The sequence below is a fragment of the Meles meles genome, chromosome 20 (assembly GCF_922984935.1).
Source record: "Meles meles chromosome 20, mMelMel3.1 paternal haplotype, whole genome shotgun sequence".
Lineage (NCBI taxonomy): Eukaryota > Metazoa > Chordata > Mammalia > Carnivora > Mustelidae > Meles > Meles meles.
This window is the reverse complement of record NC_060085.1, coordinates 21,757,883-21,782,977: the sequence shown is the minus strand read 5'-3', so window position 1 is coordinate 21,782,977 and position 25,095 is coordinate 21,757,883. Positions and strand designations below refer to the sequence as shown.

The 25,095-nt window shown below is 58.6% G+C and overlaps 2 protein-coding genes across 2 annotated transcripts; both read left to right on the top strand.

Moving 5' to 3' along the window:
- Positions 1-679: 679 nt before the first annotated feature.
- On the top strand, positions 680-3,625 carry TNNC1 (troponin C1, slow skeletal and cardiac type). The gene is made up of 6 exons (XM_045991860.1): positions 680-721; positions 2,245-2,275; positions 2,467-2,613; positions 2,896-3,010; positions 3,269-3,405; positions 3,486-3,625. Exons 1-6 carry the CDS (start codon positions 698-700, stop codon positions 3,515-3,517), a joined length of 486 nt encoding a protein of 161 aa, XP_045847816.1. The 5' UTR covers positions 680-697; the 3' UTR covers positions 3,518-3,625.
- Positions 3,626-8,542: 4,917 nt separating this feature from the next.
- Positions 8,543-19,972, top strand: SEMA3G (semaphorin 3G). The gene is made up of 16 exons (XM_045991988.1): positions 8,543-8,700; positions 10,418-10,578; positions 10,676-10,738; positions 11,188-11,307; positions 11,575-11,665; positions 11,790-11,906; positions 12,133-12,278; positions 12,478-12,592; positions 12,685-12,754; positions 13,058-13,202; positions 13,476-13,707; positions 13,801-13,892; positions 14,560-14,601; positions 15,342-15,570; positions 15,850-15,989; positions 17,293-19,972. Exons 1-16 carry the CDS (start codon positions 8,592-8,594, stop codon positions 17,731-17,733), a joined length of 2,313 nt encoding a protein of 770 aa, XP_045847944.1. The 5' UTR covers positions 8,543-8,591; the 3' UTR covers positions 17,734-19,972.
- Positions 19,973-25,095: the final 5,123 nt, after the last annotated feature.

Sequence of the window (25,095 nt, the reverse complement as noted above, 5' to 3'; positions counted from 1 at the left end):
ACCCAAACTCAGAGCTAGTACTGCTCTCCCTGGGGAGATGAGAGGCCTTGGGCATGGATGCTCTAACACCCCTGGCTGAAGGGTTACAGATAGCTCTGTGCTAAGGTGGGTCAATGACTTCTTTCTCCAGTGGTTACAGAGCAACATACTCTGAGCCTGGCATTTGAGGCTTCTCCCGGTAGGTCCTTCCCTTGCATACTGCTGGCCAGCATTACCCCCTCCCCAACAGGTTTAGCTTAAGGCAGGGGCTGCCAAGTCAGCCATACCCTGAGCAAGTCACCAGCCCTCTAGGAGCCTCAGTTTCCCCATCTGAAAAGTGAAAATAATATTGCCACTTCCTTGATTGGAGCTGAGCTGCTGTGTGTGTAAGGGCCTGGCCTGGGGCCCACTACTTTGCAGCACCTGTCCTCTCTTTGGCTCAAGTTTTCATTCATTCAAGAAACTTTTCCAGAGAGTCCCCTGGGAGCCATGGAGGACAGAGGGAAAAAGATGTGGTCCTTGCAGCCCTTCATCTGCTCCCTGCACTGGGCAGAGGACACAGGGACTCAGGCCAGCCTGAGATCGCCAGGGCTGGGGGAGGGGGTGGAGGATACTGCATGCAGGGGTGGGCTGGGCTGGCCCGGAATGCGGTGGGGCAGGGCTATTTAAGCCCAGGACTGGCTGGCAACCCCAGCAGCCTGCCCTGTGAGCCGCCAGCATGGATGACATCTACAAGGCTGCGGTGAGGGACCGGGCTGGGCAGGGCTGGGGTGGGTGGGCCCACTGGGGGCTCACTCAACTCACGTTGGGGGGCGAGGTCATCCCAGGAAGGTGGTGGAGGACCAGGAGAGGGCCCGTGCAACTTTCAGCCCAGGCCTTCAAGGGGATGGTGGATCGGGCATTCCAGTTCCAGGGTGTGGAAGGAGTCATGGGTTCAGGGTCTGGAGAGGAGCTTTTAGGTGGGTGGAGGAAGTCCCCGCTTTTAGCATCATGTCTGCTCCTGTCTCCAAGTGTCTGTAGTCTGTGTCACTGTCTTCTAGTCACATCTCCCTTCACTCGTGTCTGTGGTCTCTGGATCTTTGCCTTTCTCAGACTCTTTCCATCTCTTTGTTCCTCCCAGCTGCCCCTCTTAATCTCTGCTGCTGTCTCCCTGTCCCTCCTCCCCATTCCTGCCCCTCACACTCTGCTTCTCACACTTATAATCCCCCACCTACCTCCAGTTCTCCGGAAGGCTGCAGATGCTGTGGAGGGTGGGACAGGAGCTCGAGGAGGGGGCTGGAGAGCCAGAATCCTGAGCTGGAGAAGGGGCTTTAGAAGTTTGAGGTAGGCAGGGAAGCCCTAGGCATGGGGGAGAGTCAGGGGTAAAGGACTAGAGAACCGGGGCTGCATCCCCCATCAGGCATAGCAGGCTTGGGGCTCAGTGGTTTAGCCAGGGGCGAGGGCTGGAGAGTAGTCATCCCAAGTCCCTGCAGCATCCTAGGGTCACTGAGGGGCTTCAGATACTAGTCCCTCCCAGGAGTCGGGGGGTGTTGCTGACCTCCCCCTGCCCCAGAGCCAAGGACATTCGGCCCAGACAACTGTCCCCAAGGGAACCCCTCCCTCAGCCCTGGGAGTGCAGCTCCACTCCCCGGCAGGAAGAGCTACAGCTGGCTCTGGGGCCGTCCCTGCCTATCCTGCAGGAGTCTGTGGAGCTGGGGGAGGGAAGCCCTCCACCCTGTGCCCATACAAGGCCTGGTGGGGCTGGGGACTAATTTTGGCTCCTGAGGCACCAGCAGGCCAGGGGGCCAGATAACGCTGCCCCACCCCCTGCATGCCAGAGTCCCCAGAACAATCACCAGGTTTAACTTTGTTCCCTGTTAAAAATAGCCCGGTGGCCATCCCGGTCAGGTTACAGTGGATGGCTTTGCCTATCCCCACACTGGTTTTATTGTCCCAACCTGAGGGACAGCTGTCCCTCAGGCCACACAGCTTGGATTTCAGCAGGGGGGCCAAAAGGGCACTTGAGTGGTCACTGACTATTGTTACTCAGGGTCACCTTGGCCCTGGAGGGGGCACCCACCTGTCACCCTGGCCCTAAGCCCAGCCTCCGTGAGGCCAGCTGAGTCACCTCAGGGCTTTGGCGGGTAGGGAGGGAGAAGTGAGGACTGTGACCTGGAAATGCTCTGCCTCTTCCTGCCTTCAGTTTCCCCATCTGTGGAATGGGTTGATTTCCTTAACAGCGGCTAAGTCCTGAATCTGGGTCCTGAGACCTCCTTTCCTCTCTAGGTAGAACAGCTGACAGAAGAGCAGAAAAATGGTGAGTGGCCCAGCACGTGTGGGGGGACGGTGGTGCCGGGCTGGGAGAGCATGAGGACTCCAGAAGCTGGGGTCCCTCTTACTAGGACCTCAGAGGTCTTGGAGGGAAATGGGCAATTGGCAGGTAGCCCCAGAGGTCTGGCCTTCTGAGCCAACCATCTCCCCTCCCTCTCCCCCTGCCTTCGGACACAGAATTCAAGGCAGCCTTTGACATCTTCGTGCTGGGCGCCGAGGATGGCTGCATTAGCACCAAGGAGCTGGGCAAGGTGATGAGGATGCTGGGCCAGAACCCCACACCTGAGGAGCTGCAGGAGATGATTGACGAGGTGGATGAGGACGGTGAGCCCCCTCCTACCCGCCTCCACCCCCCCGCGGCCCCAGACCCCCCTCAGCCTCAGCTTGCTTGGGACCCGAGTCCTGGCTCTGCCACTCATTACTCTGTGCCCTTGAAGGAAACTGTTAGCCTCTCTGAGCCTCAGTCATGTCATCTATGAAATGGGCATGATGACCGCACTCATCTCATGGGATTGCTGTAAGGGTGCGTGCAGGGACAAAACCGGGGCTCAGCGTTGAGAGCATTCTAGCCATCCCTCACTGATGGCCATGCCGCGCCCCTCGCAGGCAGCGGCACAGTGGACTTCGATGAGTTCCTGGTCATGATGGTCCGGTGCATGAAGGACGACAGCAAGGGAAAGTCTGAGGAGGAGCTGTCGGACCTCTTCCGCATGTTTGACAAGTGAGTGCGCGTCCCTGGACCTTTGACCCTGACCCTAGCCGAGGCAGGGAAAGGGGACAGTCTTGTGACCTCGATGCCTCAGTCTCCCATTCTGTGCAATGGGAGAATGGGATGTCCCTCTTCCCAGCAGCCCCGCCTTGCCTCCTGGGGTCATGGGTGGGGCTGCCACTTCCCCTCTTCTAGCCTGCACCAGGAGCTCTGAGGTCCGCTTCCTCCCTACCTCTCACCCCTTTCCACCTGCCCCCACCCCCAACCCAGAAATGCTGACGGCTACATAGACCTGGAGGAGCTGAAGGTGATGCTTCAGGCTACGGGTGAGACCATCACGGAAGATGACATCGAGGAGCTCATGAAGGATGGTGACAAGAACAATGATGGCCGCATTGACTATGACGGTGAGGGGGTGTGCCGGGCCCCTGCTGCCCACACCTGGCCAGACCCCTTCTCTGACCTGGGCCTGCTCCTCTCTCCACAGAGTTCCTGGAGTTCATGAAGGGGGTGGAGTAGACACCAGCCCTCGCCCGGAGCTGCCGGGGCCGCCTTCCCACTCCAGCCAGGCCCGGGGTGGGGGCAAGGGGCTGGGGTCCCCAGGATGGGAGCTTGGGTGTGTTGTCGACCCTCCCAAGGAGGGGGTGGGCCCTCCCTGACTGCCTCCCCCAGCCCTGTCGTAGGGAATGCGATTAAAGCTCTGCTCCCTGGATACCTGCTGTCTGGCTTTCATACCCGAGGGCGGCTATGGGTGCTCTGATGTCCGTTTCCTGCTTGCACGCCGCCTCTCCCCCAACACCATCTTCTGCCAGCGGGCTTAGGTCGGGTTGGAGATGACCATGTTCCATGGCTCAGTGGCTCCTTTCGAGGACTGCTAATGCCCAGGCCCCGTCTCCAGAGTTGCAGCATCTGGACTTGGTGGTGGCCCAGGAATCCACAGTGAACAGGCTCCTGGGGGCTGTGGCTTTGGTCGCCAGTTGGCAGCTGAGAGGGCCTGTGCTTGGAGAGAGCAGAGCACCCTGCTAGGCCCTGGAGGCCACTTGGCACGGCAGCCCAGCTCCTCCTCAGCTCGGGTTGCGGAGAAGCGGGTGCTATGGGGGCTCAGCGGGCTGTGGTACTTGCATTTCACACTAGTGGCACTGACTGCCCGGGACTGAGGGGCACACCATCTGCTCTCCCTCCGTTCACCCATTTGCCAAGTGAGGGGCCCAGAGAGGTGCAGGGACCTGTCAAGGTCATCAGCGAGTCTGGTGACCAACAAAGGCATGTGGCTCCCAGCCCGAGGCTCTGTCTGATATACCAGGTCCACACTGGTGTAATTTCCAGTTCCCTTGAACCTTGGAGGCTCCAGCAGCCCACTGTCCCTTCCTGATGGAATGGAAACATAAGGCTTGGTGGCTCTCAACTTAGTGGGGGTCATGTGGCGCTGGCCTTGGAGAGGGTGGCAGCAAGGACATGGCGGTGTCAGCAGTGGTGCTCGCAGAAGCGACAGCTGACCATGGTGTGCAGGCTCCAGCCAGAATGCCAGCAGCTGTCCTTGCTCCGCCCAGCCACTCTGAGGCCTCTCCACCTGTGCCCTGGCCTTGGCATTCTCCAGACAGGCTCAGCATTCCGGAGACGGTCTTGGAATTCTGGAGATGCCTCCACAGCGGAGGCGAGGGCTGCAGGAGCTCTCTGGCCGCCAGAGAGCGGCGGGGTCCCTTCAGGCCTGCCCTCAGGAGCTGGAGAACTCAAGGACCTTTGCATTACACCGCGGAGCAACTACATCCTGGGAGAGGAGGCAGGGCCACCATGGGCCCACCTGCCCTAGTCACATCCCAACCCTGTGCCTGGCATGGGCTGGATGCTGCAGCCTTTCAGAGGGAGGCCCTGTCTCTAATTTCATGAAATTGACCATCAGCTCAGGAAGACAAGAGGGTGATGAATGCAGTGAAGGAACCAGTGTGGTGCTGGAATGGGGATTATGGAGACGTGGTGGCCACGAGGCTGGAGTGGTCTGGGATCCTGGATGAAGTGCATTTTTGGTGGGACAGTCGCAGAACAGAGGGCGAATCTTCTGTACGTGTCCAAGTTGCGATGCCTCTGGGACAGGGTGGTGAGGATGTCCAGGCAGGGCTGGAGCTAAGTGAGGAGGCAGAGAGAGCGCTGTAAAGTCACGTGTCCTGAGTAAGAAGGGCTTTCCCGGCCCCGGTCCCGGTGAGGCCCCTGGGGAGACAGAGTAGAGTCAGGTGGACACGGGCCATCTCATGTGGGTAGTCCAGGAGAGGAGGTGTGGCTAGGGGGATGGGAGAGACCCCAGCTGAATGAGGAGTTCTGGGAGCCAGGAGGGAAGAGTGGGGACATTGAAATCAGCTGGTGGCCCTGGGGTTAGGGACCTGGAGGCCCCCGAGGTCTTGACCATGTGGCCATGAGGGTTTCCTTGGAGCCCGACTGGAGAGGACCAAAGGAGTGAGGTGAGATAAAGGGAGCTGGTGGGCGTGGACGGCACCGGTGCAGCTTTCCAGGAAATGCGCCCGAACTGTGGGGAGACGTGGAAAACAGGGAAGCTCATTTAAAGGTGGGGTAGGGAATGCATGGGGCGGGAGGAGGGGACCCCGAGTGAGGCTGGCAAAGGGTGACACGCGAGGCTGCAGAAGGTGAGAGGCTACAGGTCTCTGAGGAAAGTTTTAATGCCTGGATCCAAGCTGGGCAAGGGGGATCAGCCTGAATGCACAAGGGAAGAACTGTGGCGTCCATGGGAAGAGATTCTGAGTGGAGATGCCGGAGGTCACATCCTTATCAGTGGTGAGCTGGAGGATGAGGACAGTGGCTGAAGCCTGGGCAGGAGAAGGTGGTAGTTGGTGAGGAGGACTTAGGGTCGGGGCACCTGGAGGACGTGGGCTGCTGTTGGGATCAGGAAAGAAGAGAGAAACTCCCAGAGTTAAGCTTTCCATGAGCCAAAAAGGAGAATGGCTGGGCCACTATCAAGAGGTTACATGGGGGGGCGCCTGGGTGGCTCAGTGGATTAAGCCGCTGCCTTCGGCTCAGGTCATGATCTCAGGGTTCTGGGATCGAGTCCCGCATCGGGCTCTCTGCTCTGCAGGGAGCCTGCTTCCTCCTCTCTCTCTGCCTGCCTCTCTGCCTACTTGTGATCTCTCTCTCTGTCAAATAAATAAAATCTTAAAAAAAAGAGGTTACATGGGAAGGCTGGGCAGGGTGGGGGGGGGTCCATAGGGAGGGGAGTCTGTATGGTCATCTGGTTACTGTCTGCTGCCCCAAGAGGCTTTAGTTTCTAGGGGTGGCCCCACTGCCCTGCCCAGGGCCTGACGCGGTGGAACCTCCTGCAGTTCCCTCTGTGTCCATTAGATGGCACAAGATGCCTGTGCCTGGACCCATTGGTCAGTGGGTATCAAGGTACACTTGGGGTCCGTTTCCAAGTTGCGGCCAGCAAGCAGGGGCTTTCACAGGAGATCCTCAACCCCTTCCCTGACTGGGGAAATGAGGCCCAAAGAGAGAGAAGAGCTGCTTGAGGCCATACAACAAGTTAACAGTAGTGCTCGGGCTCCCAGCGCCAACAACAGGCCGTTTTTCTGCAGTGTGGAGTGAGCTGCCCAGCACATCCGCTTCCAATATACCCAGGCCTCCCCACAGCCCCAGCTGGGGGGGCTGGCTGAGTTGAGACCCCCAGGGCGAGTTGGCAGACTGAGGAGTTGTTGGGCCTCCTGCTCACAGCTGGTGGCCACATGCTAGTTGAGGGGCTGTCCAGCTCAATCTTCAGCCAGACGTTGGCCCTCAGCCCAGTCTGCAGGCTGAAACATCTCCCCAGGGAGCTGGAGGCAGAGGGGCTCCACCCTCCTGAGGGCCCATGACAGCCCCTGCACAGGCACACCTCACCAGTGTGGAGCCTGCCTGCTCCCAAGCCGGCTGGCTGCTCCCCAGCTATGGACGGAGGAGACTGAGGCCCAGAGATGGGAGGGCTTTGGCCAAGTTTCTTGGAGAAGCCAGAGGTGTGGTGGGCTGACGCTAGTCCCTGACCTCCCTGAGTTGCCCCTCACCCAATGCCAGGTCAGGACCCCCTGGGGGGGAGGCATGTATGTGAGTGGCAGGGGGTGATGGAGACGGGGAGACAGGGTTCCAGGTCCCTGGGTACTTCTCATGCTGACTCAAGGAGCCAACCTCTTTCCCTTCCAGGGATGAGATGGGGGTGGGGAAGGAAGGATCCCAGGACCCCAGAAGTCCCAGAAGAAAAAAAGAGTCCCAGGAAGGGGCAGGGCTGAGCAGGGCCTGTTGTCAGTCTGCAGTGTGACCTGGGCCAGGTCCTTCCTTCTCTGATGGCCCCAAGTTTCTTGACCACCATCGAAGAGCTCAGGCTGGTCCATCTGGGAGGACTAACTTGCAGGAATTTCTAGGATCCTTGGAGCTCCAGCTCTGGTTGACGTCTGAGGTCTTAGTGCCTAGAGCCTCAGATTCTGAGTGAAGGGCTCTAGGGTGGGATGGAATGGCAGCCTGGGGCAGGGGGCAGAGACGGGGGCTGCTGTGGGATGGAGGACATAGGGAGGTCCCCTCACTTGCCCCTATTTAATCCCTCAGGCTTGTCTCTCCTTTGTCCCTCTTCTGTGGCTTGCCTGCCCCTGAATCAGGGTGCAGGGCAGAGGGAGTGGGGGATGGGATAAGTGTCCTACCTCCGCTCTCACTCTGGAGGGACATAGGTATAGTGTCTGTGTGCAAAGGGGAACTCTGGGAAGAGCCCACTACTCCCGTGGTGACACGTTGAGGCCTAGGGCTCTGGTGGATCTGCAGGGCTGAGGGATAATGGGGGAGTCCCCGAACATGGAGTGCATCCTGTCCTCTGCCCCAGTGAGCTGGGAAGGGGCCTGGAGGCCAGACAGGGACAGGCTTGGGTGGAGGAGGCTGGGCTCATCTCTTGCCAACCCCAGATCTATGAAGTGTGGCCAGACGTCAAGCCCCCACCCAAAACATGGAGTCCCTTGGACTGGAATGACCCTCCCAGGCAACTTAGGCCCTGCCAGGGGAGCTGGGGAGCCAGGCAGGGCTTCGGGGAGCTGGACCCTCCTGGTATCAGGGATCTGGGCCAGAGTCAGTTTGTCTCTGTCGTGGGGTCTCTGTCATGGGCAAGGGAAAGGCAGGGAGCAAAGGAGAGCTCAGCTAGACTTCTAGCCAGCCCAGCAACCTCTGATCTCTGACCCCTGACTTTTCTTCCAGGCTATGTCTCCCCCTCCCCCGCCCCCCCAGCCTCCACCACATTTTGTTGGAGCCTGGAGACTTGGCTTTGTGGACATTTCGTGTAAACCACCCACACCCCAGCCGGGAAGAGTCTCCCTAATGGGAAACTAGCCAATGTGACACAGAGGCATTAACCACGCCAATGAGGGTGGAGAGAGAGGCAGCAGGTGGATAACGGAGGCGGGATGGGCCTCCCGCTGCTCCCTCCCTCCCTTCCTCCCTCCTCCTTCCCGCCTTCTGGGCCCTAGAGGGGGCGGAGCCGCTGCCTTATAAGTGTCCGGCCTGGCGGCTTCGGAACAAACTACAACCAGCAGTCAGCGGCGGACCCGGGGCACCTCGGCCAGCAGCGTGGTGCCCTCGGTTCCCCAGCATGGCCCCCTCGGCCTGGGCCATCTGCTGCCTCCTGGGGGGCCTCCTGCTCCACGGGGGCAGCCCCAGCCCTGGCCCCAGCGTGCCCCGCCTGCGGCTCTCCTACCGAGGTACCAGCAGTGCACACCCTGTTCAAGGGTGCGTCTGTGGGAGCCCGGGACCCTGTGACATCCCCGGCTCAGGGGTGCCCAGCCAGCGCCAGGGCAGTCTCTTCTGCCCACCGGAGGGATGCGGTCACTCCCACACAGCCCGTGGGAAGGACTTCGCGGTCATTCCCCGGAGATGGTGCTCCAGCTGCCGCCAGAGGCGGGACCGGGAGGAGGGCAGGGGCAGGTCCCCGGAGGGTGGAGGTGGGAGAGGCAGAGACGCAGGGGGATAACTTGAGGGGGTGTCTGAGAAAAGGAGAAAAGCGTGGAGGCCCTGAGAGGCCTCCGTAGGGATGGGCAGGGAGAGATGGGGAGGGATGGAGAGGACAGGTCTGGAGGAGGTGTGCGCTGAGCCTGGACACCTGTGAGAGCCTGGGCCAGCAGCCTTCAGTAGAATCCCTCACCCTGTGCCACAGCCTAAAGCCCCCCACCTCCCATCTGCCTCTTGTAGCCCACTTCCTAGTGCTGGCTTTTGTCCTTCCCTTTCTGTCCCAGAGGCTCTTCACAGCCCAAAGGGGATCACATCCTCCCCTCTTGGCCCATCCTGGCCCAGGAGGTGCCCCCGAGGCTCTAACCTGGTATTCTCTGCTGCAGCTGGTGCAGATTTCTCTGAATCTGTGGGGATGGTCCACGGGGAACGTCCCTGAGACACGGGTGCCCCATGACACTTCTTGGGGAAACCAGACGGGTGATGACCTTTCCTGGGCACCCCAATCCAAGTGGGGAGACCCAGCCTGCTCTGGAACGTCTGGGAGAGGAGACATGGCTCTACTCTGGAGTCCGTGGTTGGGTCCGGTTGCAGGGGGAGAATGTGGTCCTGTCCTGGGAGCTGTGGTTTGGGGCAAAAGTCAAGCCGTAAGAAAAAGGCTAAATAGGGCAAATCCCCTTGAAGGTACTGTCAGCCATGGAGGGCTTCCTGGAAGAGGCTGTTGATGAGTTTGAGGATGGAGTGGGTGCGGGCTTGCCACTTTTGGGCAGGTGTGGGATACCTGGCTTTCCCAGGGGTGGCCAGTGCCCCTTCCCACCACATCCTGCTGCACGCCCCTTTGGCCACCTGTTATCTCCACCTCCCTAGCCAAACTATTTCAGGATCCTCGGCTCCTGGGCCCAGCGTCCCACAGCTGGGGCCTGGAAGGGCAGTGTCTGCGGAGGAGAGACCTTAGTCACATCCCTGGACCAGAGCCTTGGGCTCCACCTGAGCATAGCCAGCCTTTCCCATACCCAGGCCTTTGCCAGGTGTTTCCTCTGCTGGGAATGCTCTCCCGTGTCTGTCCACCTGTCCCACTGAGTCGGCCTTACCCACTGCTCACACTCACTCAGCCTTCCCCTAGGCTCTTCTCAGCACTTTGCCCAGCTTGCTACCATAAGTGTTGCTGGTGGCGCCATCTTCCCTGGGGACCGGAGTGGGCACAGATGGGCACAGATGGGAAGAAGATGTTAACTGAAAGATCAAGGGACTAAAGGATGAAGGGGTAGGAAGCAGGGCTCAGAGCCTCCTGTCCCACCCACTCCCAGGAGCCGCTTCCCAGAAGCCCTTCAGCAGGCCTGGGGCTGGAAACATTTTCCAGATGTGGGGGGTGTGTGTGTGTGTGAATGCACAGCTGGGGCCCTCCAGCTCCACACCTTAGCGGGGGAAGTGGGCGGAGCAGGACGCGCTGACTTCCAATCTGCTCCCTCCGAGATCTCCTGTCTGCCAACCGTTCTGCTGTCTTTCTGGGTCCTCGGGGCTCCCTGGACCTTCGGGCCATGTACCTGGATGAGTACCGGGATCGCCTTTTTCTGGGGGGCCGTGATGCCATCTACTCTCTGCGGCTAGACCAGTCGTGGCCGGATCCCCGGGAGGTGAGCAGGACGGAGGAGGGGAGGGTCTCTCTGTGAGCTGGGAGACTGGACAGGGAAACAGGCTGTGAGATCAGGAGTCAGCCAGGCTCTCTTTCAGGTCCAGTGGCCACCGCAGCCAGGACAGAAGGAGGAGTGTGTACGCAAGGGAAGAGATCCTTTGGTGAGTGCTGTCAGGAGAGACTGCCCGGGTGCCTGAGTGGCTCAGTTGGTTAAGTGACTATCTTTGGCTCAGGTCATGATCCTGGAGTCCCCGGATCCAGTCCCGCATCGGGCTCCCTGCCTAGCGGGGAATCTGCTTCTCTCTCTGACCTTCTCAACTCTCATGCTCTCTCTCTCACTCTCAAGTAAATAAATAAAAACTTAAAAAAAAAAAAAGGAGTGACTGTCCCCCACCCATGACCAACACCCAGAGCTTGACCCCCAGGACAGCCTGGGGCCACTCCCCAGGGGTACTTGGAGCAGATCCTGAGGGCTCTTGAAAGTCTGTGAAGAATGTCACTCTTACCCTAGGTCCCCAGAGCTGATCAGCCAGGCAGGGTTGAGTCCTGGGGCCCATGGAGACGGTAAACACCTCCTTACCCCCTCCGCTGCGCCCCTTCTCCCTGCTAGGTGGAGTGTGCCAACTTCGTACGGGTGCTGCAGCCCCACAACCGGACCCACCTGCTGGCGTGTGGCACTGGGGCCTTTCAGCCCACCTGTGCCCTCATCACAGTCGGGCACCGTGGGGAGGTGAGCCCGGCACAGGACCCGCAAGGGACTGGGACGCAGTGACATTTCCGCCCTGCTGTCTGAACACTTCCCATTGAGCCCGGCTCAGGGCAGAGAGGTCAGGGGACTGAAAGGCATCTTTGTGCCAGGCTGACCCCGTTGGCGGGGCCCTGAATGAGGACGTCTTCCGCCCACTCTCCAGCTGCACGCGATGGCCACTGCCTGGGTGGGGGGGCTGGGCTGCTTTCCCAGGTGACACCCTTCTCTCCCTTCCTCCCTCTCTCCCAGCATGTGCTCCACCTTGAGCCCAGCAGTGTGGAAAGTGGGCGGGGGCGGTGCCCACATGAACCCAGCAGTCCCTTTGCCAGCACATCTGTAGGTGGGTGATGTCCAGGCCAGGACGGGTATGAGGAGGGTGGGTGCTGGTCGATGTCACCGGGAAGGGTTGGGACCAGCTATGGGGCCTGGCCCTCCTCCCCTGACTCTGCCCCATTCTCACCCAGGTGGGGAGCTGTACACGGGCCTCACGGCTGACTTCCTGGGGCGCGAGGCCATGATCTTCCGGAGCGGGGGTCCCCGGCCAGCTTTGCGTTCTGACTCTGACCAGAACCTCCTACACGGTGAGCCCAGGGTCTTCCAGGGGCAAGGCTGACTGGGAGCTGCTCCCAGCCCTGACAGGGAGGCAGGAGAGCCTGGCACGAGAGTGGGGATGGGAGGGACAGCCCAGCCCCACTCTACTCCCTGGGACTCCAGCCCACAGTGGAGGTTCGGGTACCTCTTCCCCCACCCTGTTCCCATCCTCCCCTGTGAGGTTCCCCCAACCAGTGGCACCCTGTCACCTCCCAGACCCGCGGTTTGTGATGGCCGCCCGGATTGCTGACAACTCTGACCAGGATGATGACAAGGTGTACTTCTTCTTCTCGGAAACTGTGCCCTCACCTGATGGTGGCCCAGGCCGTGTCACCGTCAGCCGCGTCGGCCGTGTATGCGTGGTGAGAGCCAGGAGGAGGTGGTGAGGTCAGATCCTCGCCCGCTCCCTTCCTACACCCGTCCCCACCAGCAGCAGGAGGGAAAACGAGGCAAGGGTGTGAAGCCGGCATCCGTGACTCTCCCTCCAAGGGTGAGGGTGGAGGAGCAGGAGGGGGGCCCGTCCCCGTGGAGCTAGAGGCTGACTCTGACCCTCACCCCCAGAATGACCTCGGTGGCCAGCGCGTGCTGGTGAGCAAATGGAGCACTTTCCTCAAGGCCAGGCTGGTGTGCTCGGTGCCCGGCCCTGGTGGTGCCGAGACCCACTTTGACCAGTTGGGTAAGGCCGCGGCCAGGGCCGGGTGCGGGTGCGGGTGCAGAGGGCTCAGAGCAGTGAGTGGGTGTCATTGACAGTGACCTTCTGTCTCCCAGAGGACGTGTTCCTGCTGTGGCCCAGCTCAGGGAAGACCCTCGAGGTGTATGCTCTGTTTAGCATGGTCAGGTGGGCACACGGGTCTCCCCTCATCTCCCCAGCCCTGGTTCAGTCTCTGCACACTAGCGTCCTCTGTTGAGCCCCTGCTTTTGTGGCCCGACTTTACCGTGGGTCTCTTTCTCTGTCCCTGACTCCAGGACTCGGAGGCTCTATTTTCTCCCTCCTTCTCTCTGTCTTTGTCTGGGTGTCCTCGTTTTCTGGCCTTGGCTGTCTGCAGGCACGATCACCCTCTGTCCTGTCCATGGAGCCAGGCTGCCCCTTCCCACCTGTGACAGCCACTCTGGCCTGACTGTCCCCGTGTGTCCTCGGCAGTGCTGTGTTCCAGGGGTTCGCCGTCTGCGTGTACCACATGGAGGATATCTGGGAGGTCTTCAAGGGGCCCTTTGCCCACCAAGATGGTCCCCAGCACCAGTGGGGACCCTATGGGGGCAAGGTGCCCTTCCCTCGGCCTGGAGTGGTGAGTGTCTGCCTGGAGCCAGGCCGGGAGAGAGGGCTGAGCAGTTCCTAGACGGATTCTACCTTGGGACAACCTTGTGGCTGGGCTGGGATTCCAGAGGGGCCGGGTGGTGGAAGGAAGGGAGCGGAGCCCTGACCACATCAAGGAGCCTCTGCTACGGCAAGTGTGGCCCCTCTGATGTGGGCATGCCCAGGCCATGGGACCTGGAAACAGGCTGGGCTGGGGAGCGTGTGGCCCCAGGACACTTCAGGTGACCCCTGCTGCTCCTCACAGTGCCCCAGCAAGATGACAGCACAGCCAGGACGACCCTTTGGCAGCACCAAGAACTACCCGGATGAGGTGCTGCAATTTGCCCGAGCCCACCCACTTATGTTCTGGCCCGTGCGGCCACGGCTGGGCCGCCCCGTGCTCGTCAAAACGCATCTGGCCCAGCAGTTGCACCAGATCGTGGTGGACCGCGTGGAGGCAGAGGACGGGACCTACGATGTCATCTTCCTGGGGACTGGTGGGTGGGCTGAGTGGGGTGGCCCGGCGGGGGAGGTGTGCAGGCTGGAGGGGGTTGCTCCTTCTTCCACTGACCCCTTCTCCTCTGCCCCAGACTCAGGCTCCGTGCTCAAGGTCATCGCTCTCCAGGGTGGGGGCTCTACTGAGTCTGAGGAGGTGGTCTTGGAGGAGCTCCAGGTGTTTAAGGTGAGGGCAGGCTGGGGGGAGAGGGCACTGATGGGAAGGGTCCCCTCCAGCCCCACGGTGGCGGAGTCTAGGCCTGGCTCCTGGGACACAGGAGCAAAGTGCAGGAGGGGGATGGGCCTGTCCTTACGGAGCTCACTCACAGCTCACAGCCGGTGGAGGAGAAAGTGCCTTGCTGATGCTATCTGGCCGTGGGGCCCAGAGAAAGTTTGGAGGGCCTAGGGAAGGGTGTCCAAGGTAATCCCCCCTCGACAAAGCCCTGCCAGGCTCAAGTCATGGTGAGGGGGTGGCTGAGACCCCCAAGTCCCTAAGGGCTTCTGTGGGCCCCTCTCTAGAGCCAGGCGGGGCGTCATCTGCATCTGGGGGACTGCTGGGATCCTGACATGGGATGGGGGATGCGGGACAGCTGCTCGTTCCTGGAGAACAGAGCTGTGGGGGGGACACTGGGGCTTTGTGCTTTCCACTAAGCCTCCTCCTTGGAGGCCAGCCAGAGTGAGGGGACCTTTCTAATAACCCGATGTCTGGGAAAGACGGTCTGGCCTTAGTTGCCAGGGAGTTCACTGACCCAGGCTGGGAGGTGGGAGGCTCCCATGTGAGGGCTGGAGGAGGCTGAAGCAGTGACACAGCTGGCCCCAGCCCACCCCTCTCTGAGACCCTCCTCCTTCTGCAGGTGCCAACACCCATCACCGAGATGGAGATCTCTGTCAAAAGGGTAAGAGCAGCTGCCATCCCTCCCCTCCTCCTTCTTCTGAGCCCCCTCTGAGAGTCTCTGAGCATGACAGGCTGCTGTCTGCTGGAAAGTGGGGCGGCAGCAGGCCCTGAGGCTGCCTGGTGAGGCCTTGCCATGAGCCTCGAGAGTCCAGCAGGGAGCTGAGATGCCATGCATGAAACCAGTAGGCAGAGGGAACCCTGTAAGAGTAAGTGAGGCTGTGTTCAGAGAAGGGGAGATCCACAAAGGCCAGTCCCCCTGGGCCGACAGCTTCCTGCTTTGAAAACAAAATCCAGAATTTAAACCCCACAAGGGAGAGCCACTTTTTAGAGGCCTGCTGGGTCCTTTTGCAAGCGGCAAAATCTCAAGCTTATCGCCCCGGTTTATCTTTGGGTAAATCCCAACTTTTGTATTGAGATTGCTTAAAGCAGAGTGTACTTCTAAGCTCAGAGGCAAGTCAGGATAAAGGTTATTGAGGTAGAGAGCAAAAGTCAGCAGCAGGAAGGGCCTGGAGAAGCCCCTTAGGAAACAAGGTCTGGCCCCTGCCCTCTGTGTCCTAGCACAGGATCTGGTGTGTGTCAGGTGCATGATAAATACTTTTGGCACCTGGGGAGGCACCCAAGAGGTTCTGGAAGACTGCCTGCAAATGGTGGGGTGCTCTCAGGAAGCCCAAGGGGACCAAGAGCCTAGCTGCTTCTAGGAGGGGCCTGGGCTCATGTTGGCTCTGCTTGTGTCCCTGCCAGCAAACGCTGTATGTGGGCTCGAGGCTAGGTGTGGCCCGGCTGCGCCTGCACCAGTGTGAAACTTATGGCAGTGCCTGTGCTGAGTGCTGCCTGGCCCGAGACCCATACTGTGCCTGGGACGGTGCCTCCTGCGCCCGCTACCGGCCCGGCCCAGGCAAGCGCCGATTCCGCAGGCAGGACATCCGGCACGGCAACCCTGCCCTGCAGTGTCTGGCTGAGAGCCAGGAAGGTGAGTGGTGGCAGGCGGTAGAGGGGGTTGCGCAGACCCACCGGGCTCCCACAGGCCCCTCCTCACCCCTTTGGCCTGGGCTCAACCCCTGGGAAGTGTGACCTCATTGATCCTGTGTTAGCAGCTCCCCCCCTCACTTTTCCTACATGTGCATCTCCGGTCAGTGTATGGGTGGAGGGTCTTTGGATAGAGTGATGGACACCTAGGTCCCTGTCACACTGGTGGGGGACCCCGGGGTCCCACAGTCCTGAGCCGAGCCCCCCTCCCTCCTCCCCCTAGAAGAGGCTGCAGGCTCCACAGCAGCCATCACCGTCTACGGCACGGAGCACAACAGCACCTTCCTGGAGTGCCTGCCCAAGTCTTCCCAGGCGGCCGTGCACTGGTTCGTGCAAAGGCCAGGGGGCCAGGGGCCTGACCAGGTGAGCAAGGACCCTGCCTCCAGCCTGCACGTGTCGTCACACCACGTCCCTCTCTGAACTTAGGAAGGAGCTCTGGGAGGAACCTGCCAAGGTCAACTGAAGAAAAGTGTGTATTAAGTCCCTGGGGTGCCCAGAAGTAGGTGCCCTTCCTTCTGCCCCTAGGAACGCCCAGGCGAGAGCTGGCTGCAAGCCGTCCGGTGACAGGGAGCCCGCTAACTCCCAGGCACTGGGCTGAGCTCTGGGAGGTGGGGAGCAGAGATGGAAGAGAGGGAAGGGGGGGCTGGCCTGGCCAAGAAGCCCCCCATGCTTTTACACATAAGGTTCCTCTCTGAAAGTTCTCTTTCCCAGGGGTTCTTGGTTCTCCTCTGTCCAGGGGGTGCCTAACTTGCACCGAAACCTGTGCACACATACACCCCTAAGCACCCCCCCATTGCCTAGCTCAACACTTCCTCCACGGAGTCTAGCTGTCTGCCCAGACCCTCTCCTCCCCCATCCGGAAAGGTCTGTCAACCCCAGAAATGGCTTCAGTCTGGGGCCTGAGGAGGGCGTGGGTGTGGCAGGGTGAGGAACAGATCTCCAGCCTCTCCCACGGGCAGGGAAGGGGAAGGGAGGGCGCTCATTACAGGAGGGGCTCTCCTTCCAGCTTGGGAACCGGGGGAGGCCAGCTTGGGGCCAGCTGCTGGGCTAGGCACTAAGAAGACACCCCCAGGAGGCCAGAGGCAGCGAGCAACGAGATGTTACATAACACTTACCGCCCGGGCGATCCAGCCTCCACGTGCAGACGTGCAGATGGGATCCAGGCCGGATCAGAGTAGCGCGGCTGCCTCCTGCCCTGCGATGGGTACTCAACCCACCCCTCGCTGGGAGAGTGAAGAGCACAGTCAGGGAAAGGGAAGGGTGTGTGTGTGTGTGTGCATGCGTGCAGAGTGGTGAGGACTTCTGGTCCTAGGTCTGTGGGTATAACCCTCCCTGAATAAAAGCCCCTAAATACCTTTACCCACTCTGGTCCCTGGGACTATGTGGCAAGGCACCCCAAGGCCAAGCTAGGTGCCCCAGGGCTCTGACTAGGGGAGAAACCAAAAGCCTCCTTTGCAGGCCCCGTCCTGGATCGTGGGAAGGCGAGACCCTTGCCTGCAGTTAGCTGACAGTCCGGAGGAGGAAGCCAGCCTGGGCAGGAAAGAGTGGGGAGGGGAGTGCTTCAGCACGGGGCCCTGAGATAGGAGTCTGGAAACTGCAGGGAGGGAACTGTTGGTGTGTGTGCCCTACTCCACGCCCCCCTCACACCCTCCCATGCCCCCCACAGGTAAAGACAGATGAGCGAGTCCTGCAGACAGAGCAGGGGCTGCTGTTCCGCAGACTCAGCCACCTGGACGCCGGCATCTACACCTGTAAGACACTGGAGCATGGCTTCTCCCAGACCGTGGTCCGCCTGGCTCTGGACGTGATCGCAGCCTCACAGCTCCACAGCCTGTTTTCCCGGGAGCCAAGGCCGGAGGAGCTCCCAGCGCGGGGAGGCCTGGCCTCTACCCCCTCCAAGGCCTGGTATAAGGACATCCTGCAGCTCATCGGCTTCGCCAACCTGCCTCGGGTGGATGAGTACTGTGAGCGCGTGTGGTGCTCCTCCAGGAGCCGGGGCAAACAGGCCAAGGGCAAGAGCTGGCCAGGGCTGGAGCTGGGCAAGAAGGTGAAGAGCCGGGTGCAGGCCGAGCGCAATCGGACGCCCCGGGAGGTGGAGGCCGTGTAGAAGAGCATGGAGCAGAGGGTGGTCGGGAGGGACCGCGTGGCCCAGCAGCCCCCAGAGTCTCCCACCCACCCAGCGAGGGCAGAGGGGGGCCCGCATGCCCAACTGCCTCTTAGAGAGAGAGGAGTCTCTGCCCCCCGTACTTCTACCAGGCTGCCCCCAGGAAAGGCTGGGGCCCGATGGAGGCGCCCCGTGTCCGAGGCCTGTTCCCTGCCCCTCTGTGCTCCCAGTCCTAGCTGGAGCCAGCTCCCTCTGCCTGCTGCCAACCCCAGTGGCCTGCTGTTTGTTCTCAGATATGGCCCCCAGAGCACATTTCCGGTTGTGCCCGGTGGTGAGAGGGCTGGGTGGGTCTTTCCCAGCAGGCAGAACAATGGCGATTCTGAGTGACCCTTGGAGTGGTTGTGTGGGTGTGTCTGAGGAGGTGCCTGGGTGGGGGGCCCTTAGGGAGCGGGAGGAAGATGGACGTTGCCTCCCAGGTAGCAACCACTAAGGGGACCTAGTGTGACCTGGTGAAACAGTGAGACCCTCCCCTCACTTTGTGCCCTGATATCCTGGTGGCTCCCTGCCGCTGTCCGCCACTTCTTCTCCCTCACAGAATCCTAGAAGCATGGACAGCCAGAGCTCCCTGGCACCGGGGGGTGGTCTGGGCCTCAGGCCCTACTTCATAAACCCAGCAGTGCCTCTCAGCCTGACTTGCCTTCCCCAGACCCCACGCTGCCAGGCCAGGTTCCCTGCGATGCCCAGAGCTCCTGACAGGATTCTCCCTTCCCAACATCAGGGTCTCTGGACTGATGAGCGGGGAGAGGGTGCATTGTGGGGGAATGTCATCCCCTGCTCTGTGGACTAGAGCTGGGGAGAGGGGAACTGGGGAAGTGTAGGGCAGGAGGAGGGGGCTGTCTCTGACGGGGCAGGGCAAGCATGCCCATAGCTAGGGAGGGCGGAAACCTGCCGCTGGGTGGGAGGACCAGGTGTGGGGCTTTGTCACAGAGGGTTGGGAGGCCTCTGGGATGGGGAAAGGGTGAGAGACGCTAGAATGGGCTGGGGGACCCCAGAGCAGGCATTCTCAAGAACCCAAGGTGTCTCCCACCCTGGAATCTTTGGTTTCTACTAAGCAGAGTTGGTGGTGAATGGTTTCATTTATGAAGACTTTTCTCTTTCAAGGGGGAAAGAAAAACGGAGGGCAAAAGCCTGCTAGGTCCTGCTGTTCTTGGGGGTGAGGCGCAGGTGGCCGGGATGCATTCGGTCTGGGGGTGTTGGGGTGTTTTTGCCATACTCAGTGATGTGTTTCTTGGGCTGAGGAGCACAGAGGGGAGGAGGAGGAGGACTGAATGAAAAGTCTGTCCCAGCCTGCATATGAGCAGGTTTAGTGACGCACAAATCCGACAGGAGGGGGACAAGAGCATCAGGTTCGAGATTCCCCCCATGAAAACCACCAAGATGAAGAGGGGAAAAAACACCAGATGAAAAGCAGGATAGGGCTTCCTGCTCCGTTGACCTCAAACCCAAACTGTGCATCTGCCTTGGGTTTTGTGTGAGTCACCTCATCACCTCCAGAGAACTGGGATCCGAAATAGGCCCCCCTTCCTCTTTGACTCCACAGGCAGTGAACCAGAGGCACTGAGATTGACCCAGCACCCTCTTGGGACGCCTCGGGCCTGGGGTTTCTGTGGCTGGGAGGCCTGTAGGTAAAAGCGGAGGAGAGGAGGACTGTGGGGAGGAGGGACGGAGAAGGGAGCAGAGGGAGAGGCAGAGGCCATGCAAGAGGGGCAGAGAAGAACACAGAGCCCCAGGAAGCTGCAGCCCCACTATCCCAGCGAAGCAAGGAAGAAATGGCCAGGTTCTCAGTGGCCTCTAGGCTAGACCCAGGCATGGGCTGCTCCAGGCAGGGTTCTCTGGGGGAATTTACTCTGGAAAATGGAAGAGGAGCTCACAATGCTGAACAAGGAACACCTGTACTGAGAAAATTATGGATAGCTTTTGCCAACTCCCCATACCTCCCACCCGTGAGGTACTGTGTGTGATTAACTCCTGGAAATGCCTCTATGTGTGAATTCTATTTTTATATTCATATGTTGAGATCAGCCTTGTGGTTTCTCTGTCTGCAGAGCACACTTCTCCTAATTGCTATTGTTATTTTTATTGTCATGACCACCTCTGTGCTCAGATGAGGATACATGGTGGTCTGCCACACAGACTTACAAGGAAAGCGATGGAGTGAATATATCACATAATTATATCATTATTGCATCTCTGTATTTCTTTTTTTAAATATTTTATTTATTTATTTGACAGAGAGAGAGAGGTCACAAGTAGGCAGAGAGGCAGGCAGAGAGAGAGGGAGAAACAGGCTCCCCACTGAGCAGAGAGCCCGATGCGGGGCTCGATCCCAGGACCCTGAGATCATGACCTGAATCGAAGGCAGAGGCCTAAACCGCTGAGCCACCCAGGCGCCCCTGCATCTCTGTATTTCTGTTCTAAATTGACTGATACCATCTGTGTGAGCTAGAAAGGAAGGGCCTTTCCATCCATTCCAGACGGGAGAAGGACACCCTAAGGGGTATATTCTAGAAGGGAGGGAGATGGACATGAGGGGAAGGAAGGAAGGAGTCAAAGGGCTTTGTCTAGGAAACTGAGATGGCTTATTCAGTTAGGAAACTCCTGCCCCTCAGGCTTCTGAGACTGACCTTCTCGGGCTTCAGGAAGATCTTGAATCAGAAAAAAAAGTTGCTGGCAAAGGGCAGCTGGGCACGTAGGCAACCCTGCTCCTTTTTCCACAATAACACTCGATATTTGTAACAGCAACACTTGGACTGGGGCCTGTCTGCTTGGCATGCCACATACCAACGTATATTAAGGCCACTGTGCTCTTGCCTGGGGTGCTGGGCTGCGCTGTGGGGGTAGAAGCTTGTGAGGAGGAGGGGAAGTCTGGATGCTGCTGAAGGCGCCACAGCCCGTGGCTCCCACTCCCCCGGTGACATCATGCCTCTGCCCAGATAACAGAGCCCAGAAAAAGCAGGAGTGATTCGAAGAGGGGAGGGGCATCTTGCCAGGCTAACCTCTTGCTAGCATGCGGAGTATGGGCCCCTCGATCCATACGCCAGAGTAGGGGGGCTTAACAGGTCGGTCATCTGTCCCATCTTGAAGCCCTGGAGCAGGGGTCCTCCTTTTGCCCCTGGGCCTGACGGCACCAAACCACTGTGCCCTGTCCTAAGCCATCGCCCAGGAAGCATCATCAGCACCCACTTGGCACAGAGTGTGGGGCTGGGAGGTACTCAGCCTCCACAGCCTCTTCTCTCCCTAGGCCACAACAGCTCTGTTCCCAACTTCCCACCCCTTGGGCCTGGACTTCTCCCCCCAGGCCTCCCACTTTGAGCCGTATTTCCTGCCTCAGGGGCCTCCCTCTCTCTCTCTCTCTGGCAGCCTTTTCCTCAAAGTCCCATACTTCCCCTTCTCTTTGGGCCAGTGTCCTCATTTCCCAAATGGGTGTAGGGTGACAAGGGTCAAATAAATATGGGGATTTCTGTCCCTTTAGCCCCACGGAGCTGCTGTGTGTGCAGCCGTTTGCCCTGTGAAGTCCCTAAGAAGCCCACGATAATGTCTCATTAATTTGCACGTCTGCTACAAGCTACATGATTCTCCCAAACCTGGGGTCCTTTTTTCCCATCAAGTGATCACCACCTCATGTTTCTAATGTTTTGAAATGTACTTTGAGAAAACGCGGATTTGATTAATTCTTTCCCCTGCCATGTGAGATTAATTTATTAATCTCTGCTTTCTAAGCCTGTGAGTTGTGGAAGCCCTGGCCTCCCAGTTCGAAGAGCCACAGCTTGGCTTCCCACGGCAGGCACCAGAGCAGGACCCACCATCCCAGGCCAAGGCAGCCACGCCGCCAGTCTGCTGGCCCTTGGGTCTGACCTTTGCCAATCCTCCCACACTCAGTCTGCCTCCACAGCCCACTTCCTGGCCAGATCCTCTGTGGATGACTAGGGTTCACCCCAAGCCTGTGGCTGTCCAGCAGTCCAAGGGACTCATTTCTAAGGAAGGGTGTGTGTAGGGAGGGAGCAGAATACAGGAGGAAAACAGCTCTTTTCACTTTCTCAAGTGGCCTCCTTACATTCAGCTAAACCCAGGTCAGTTTCTAGACATCCCTCGAAACCCTCAGTTGGAGGAGGGAGAAGGCAGCAGCCATCAGGAGCCATGCTGTCCCCTCCAGGGGCCCAGATCAGTTACGTTGGGGGTGGGGCCTTGGGCAGGGAACTCACTCACATGCCTCTGTCAGTCCAGAGCACGGAGGCTTCTCCAGCCAGCCACTTCTCCTTCTTAGAACTAGGAGATGGTTGCTCAGAACAGCCTGATTTCCATTCCTAGTTAGGGATCCACCCCAGGCTTCCCCAAGTGCTGGTTCTCAGGGTCTCCCAAAGGAGAAGTTTCAGGCCACACCAAGATCAAATCCCCAAGGTTTTCTGAGACTGCAGCCTTGGCTCTGGCATAGGGAGAGCCTGAGTGGGTGAGGCTAGGTTTCGTACAATACCTGACTAGAAGCTTAAGGATTGTTGGGCCCCTGCCCTGGCTCTTCTTCCGGCCTCACCCCCACCTCTGGGGAACAGGAGATGAGGTAACAGCAACTATGGCCTTGTGCCCACTTCCCACTGCCCTTCCCCTGCCCACCCTGGTCGTGGGTACCACTACTTGGCCAGTCCCCTAGAGGCCTTGTCCTAATGAAGTCTTTCACTTTCCCTGCTGGATTTTCACTAGGGAAACTCCTGGTTCCTCAATGCAGCCTTTTAAAAGGCCATTCTCCACTGAGGATGGGAAATGTTGCACAGACTCCGGGAGGCCTCATAAGGGACACCTGCCCTTATCCTCACCCAGACCTTAGCATTCAGCTGGGAGCTTGCACTCAGGGACTCTGCTGAGGAGGACTCAGGTGACCAGTCCTGACCCCTTTCCCCCAGGGAGGAAGAGGACTGGAGTGTACCCTAATCCAGCCCAACGGGGTGTGTTCCACTTCCATAAGCATCCCATTGGGTAGAGAGGCAAGACCAGGAAAGGGGGACCTTTGCGGGCTGACAAGGATTCCAAAATGAATCAACAGAGGCCTGCAGCGGAGTCCAGGTATCTGTCATCAAATGGAAAGAACTACAGTAGGAGGGACACAGAAAGCCCAGATAGGCCTGTTCGGAGGACAAGCGGGGCTCTGCTCTCACAGATAAAGGTACAGAAGAATGATGTGGCAGACCGGCAGCTTGCTTTATGGACATGACCTCATCTGTTCACGCTGCCCCCCACCCCCAGCTGATAAGAATCTGGTGCTGTTTCCTGTAGTCCAAGGGTCTCAGACAATGGTGTGAACAGGCTGGCCCTGCTGGAAAGGACATTGTTTAGGGAAGAAAAAACACACCAGCACAAAGACAGGGCAGGACCTGTCTAAATGCAAGGGCCTGTTTACAAATCCCTGATTTCCAAGAGGGGGGAACACAATGGGGAATTGTTTTTGGTGAGTCTGGAGTCCCCTCCAGAATGCTCCTGGGGTCTGGGGACGCCTTTGATGGCTTGGACAGGTCTCAGATGCTCTAAGGGGGATAGACCCTGATGGCGTGGATGCCTTCCTGTTTATCAGAGGTGCTCGCAGGGCAGGGTCAAGGAACAAGTTTACAGCAAAGACAAGAGGAGGAGCGCTGGGCCTCCTTCCTTCCACCCCGGCCTCCTGCCATTACCCTGCACAGCTGTTGCACATGCTGGCGGTGGTTTGCTACAGAGAAGCTAGATCAAGGTTTTCCGAAAAATAGCAACTTTTTGGTTTATGGCCTCCAATTGTCACATTGCTTTTTGGAAAAAAATGTACAAGGTACGAGAGACCCTTCCAAATAGCAGGCCCCCCGGAATGGGGCTTCCTGGCTTAGTCAGTAGGGAGCGTACAGGAGCTAGCATGGTGTCGCTGGATTCCCGGCCAACGGAGATGCTATTTCTCAAGCAACCTCCCGTCTGGTGCGCCGGTAGAACCTTCGATGTCACTAACCAGAGGTCTTAATGTCAGTGTGTGTGTGTGTGTGTGTGTGTGTAAGGAGAGTGGGGCAGAAGAACAGAACTGTATTACCCATTTCCCTTGGGACCGGCAGTCCTCATTTTGGGGAAGAGGAGGAAGAGTCCTCCTGAATTAGGAGGATCACTTTGGGTCTGGACAGACCGTGAAGGCAGACCTGTCTGAGGATGTGACGAAAGTATCATTAGTAACTTTTATACTGATCTCTAAACCCACCAGGAGCACACCTCATGAATAAACGCAGACGGATGTGCTTAGAACAAGCGAAGATCCATAAGTCCTACACAATCCCAACACAGAAGCCGGCTTTCACAAACACGCCTTTTTCAACCTCCCAGCTCTCGAGGGTTGTATCTCCTTCCTCAATATGCTAACAGTGCCCTCTGCTGTTTGACAGTAAAACAACAGGCTCATGAACACCAAAGTACAAGCACTTCAATTCAGTAGACATTAAACTGCCTCTGAATGTGGGTCTGGAGCCCCACACCACGTGAGAAGAAAGGTTAATAAGACAAACAGGTCCTTGCCATTAAGAGGCTTCCCATCTCATGGGAGAGATGGATACACAACTGTAGGAACAGGTGGAGAACCATGCCTGCTCTAATAGGACTATAAGCCGAGACCAGTGCACGAGAAAACCGGCCCTTAGGCTCGGTTCAGCAGGCTGAGGATAGAGACTACAGCTCTCCAGACTGCAAGCCTTATGCTCAGGGCCCAGTGTTCCAGGGTAGCCATGGCCAAGTGCCCATGCGTGGGGTGTCCAGGGAGATGGTGCTGAGTAGGGCCATATTTGTGGACGGCCTTGGATGCCAGTCTCAGCAGCCATCCTAACTAAAGAGCTGGCAGATGTTTATGGTGATCAGCAGAAGGGGAAAGGGTGCATTCGTCAGCAAAGCAAGGGCACATAGGAAACCATGCAGAGAGAAGGCTTTTGCTGTAGTTCTCTGAGGCACAGGGATCTGAGCTGAGCACTGAAGGGGGATGGCAAAGAAAGCAAACATCTGTAAAACAGTCAAATTGACAAGAAAGAGAGTGGTTGAGGATAAAGGGAAGTAGAAGGTAAGATTTCTGAGATTTCTGGCCCCAGATCATCATTCCTACAAAGGTAAGGAAGGATTAGAGGAAATAGAGAAGGCCCTTTGGGGAATTTTTATTCAACATCTACTTCTACCCTCCCCGGGTGAACTATTTGTTCTAGGTCCTATGTTATAAAACAGTAATTAATTCTAACAGACAGATCATTTGTGAAAACATATATTTAAATCATGCAAGAGGACCCTGGGGCATCTTGTAGTGCCAAAAAGTAAAGAAGTGCTCAAAAA

What these genes read in the sequence shown, in the direction of transcription:
- TNNC1 (XM_045991860.1), top strand. Translation starts at nt 698, where the DNA reads ATGGATGACATCTACAAGGCTGCG. An exon ending in ATGACATCTACAAGGCTGCG is followed by an intron (nt 722 to 2,244) that starts GTGAGGGACCGG and finishes TTTCCTCTCTAG; the next exon opens with GTAGAACAGCTGACAGAAGA. An exon ending in GACAGAAGAGCAGAAAAATG is followed by an intron (nt 2,276 to 2,466) that starts GTGAGTGGCCCA and finishes CTTCGGACACAG; the next exon opens with AATTCAAGGCAGCCTTTGAC.
- SEMA3G (XM_045991988.1), top strand. Translation starts at nt 8,592, where the DNA reads ATGGCCCCCTCGGCCTGGGCCATCTGCTGCCTCCTGGGGGGCCTCCTG. An exon ending in TGACCAGAACCTCCTACACG is followed by an intron (nt 11,907 to 12,132) that starts GTGAGCCCAGGG and finishes GTCACCTCCCAG; the next exon opens with ACCCGCGGTTTGTGATGGCC. An exon ending in GCTCTGTTTAGCATGGTCAG is followed by an intron (nt 12,755 to 13,057) that starts GTGGGCACACGG and finishes TGTCCTCGGCAG; the next exon opens with TGCTGTGTTCCAGGGGTTCG.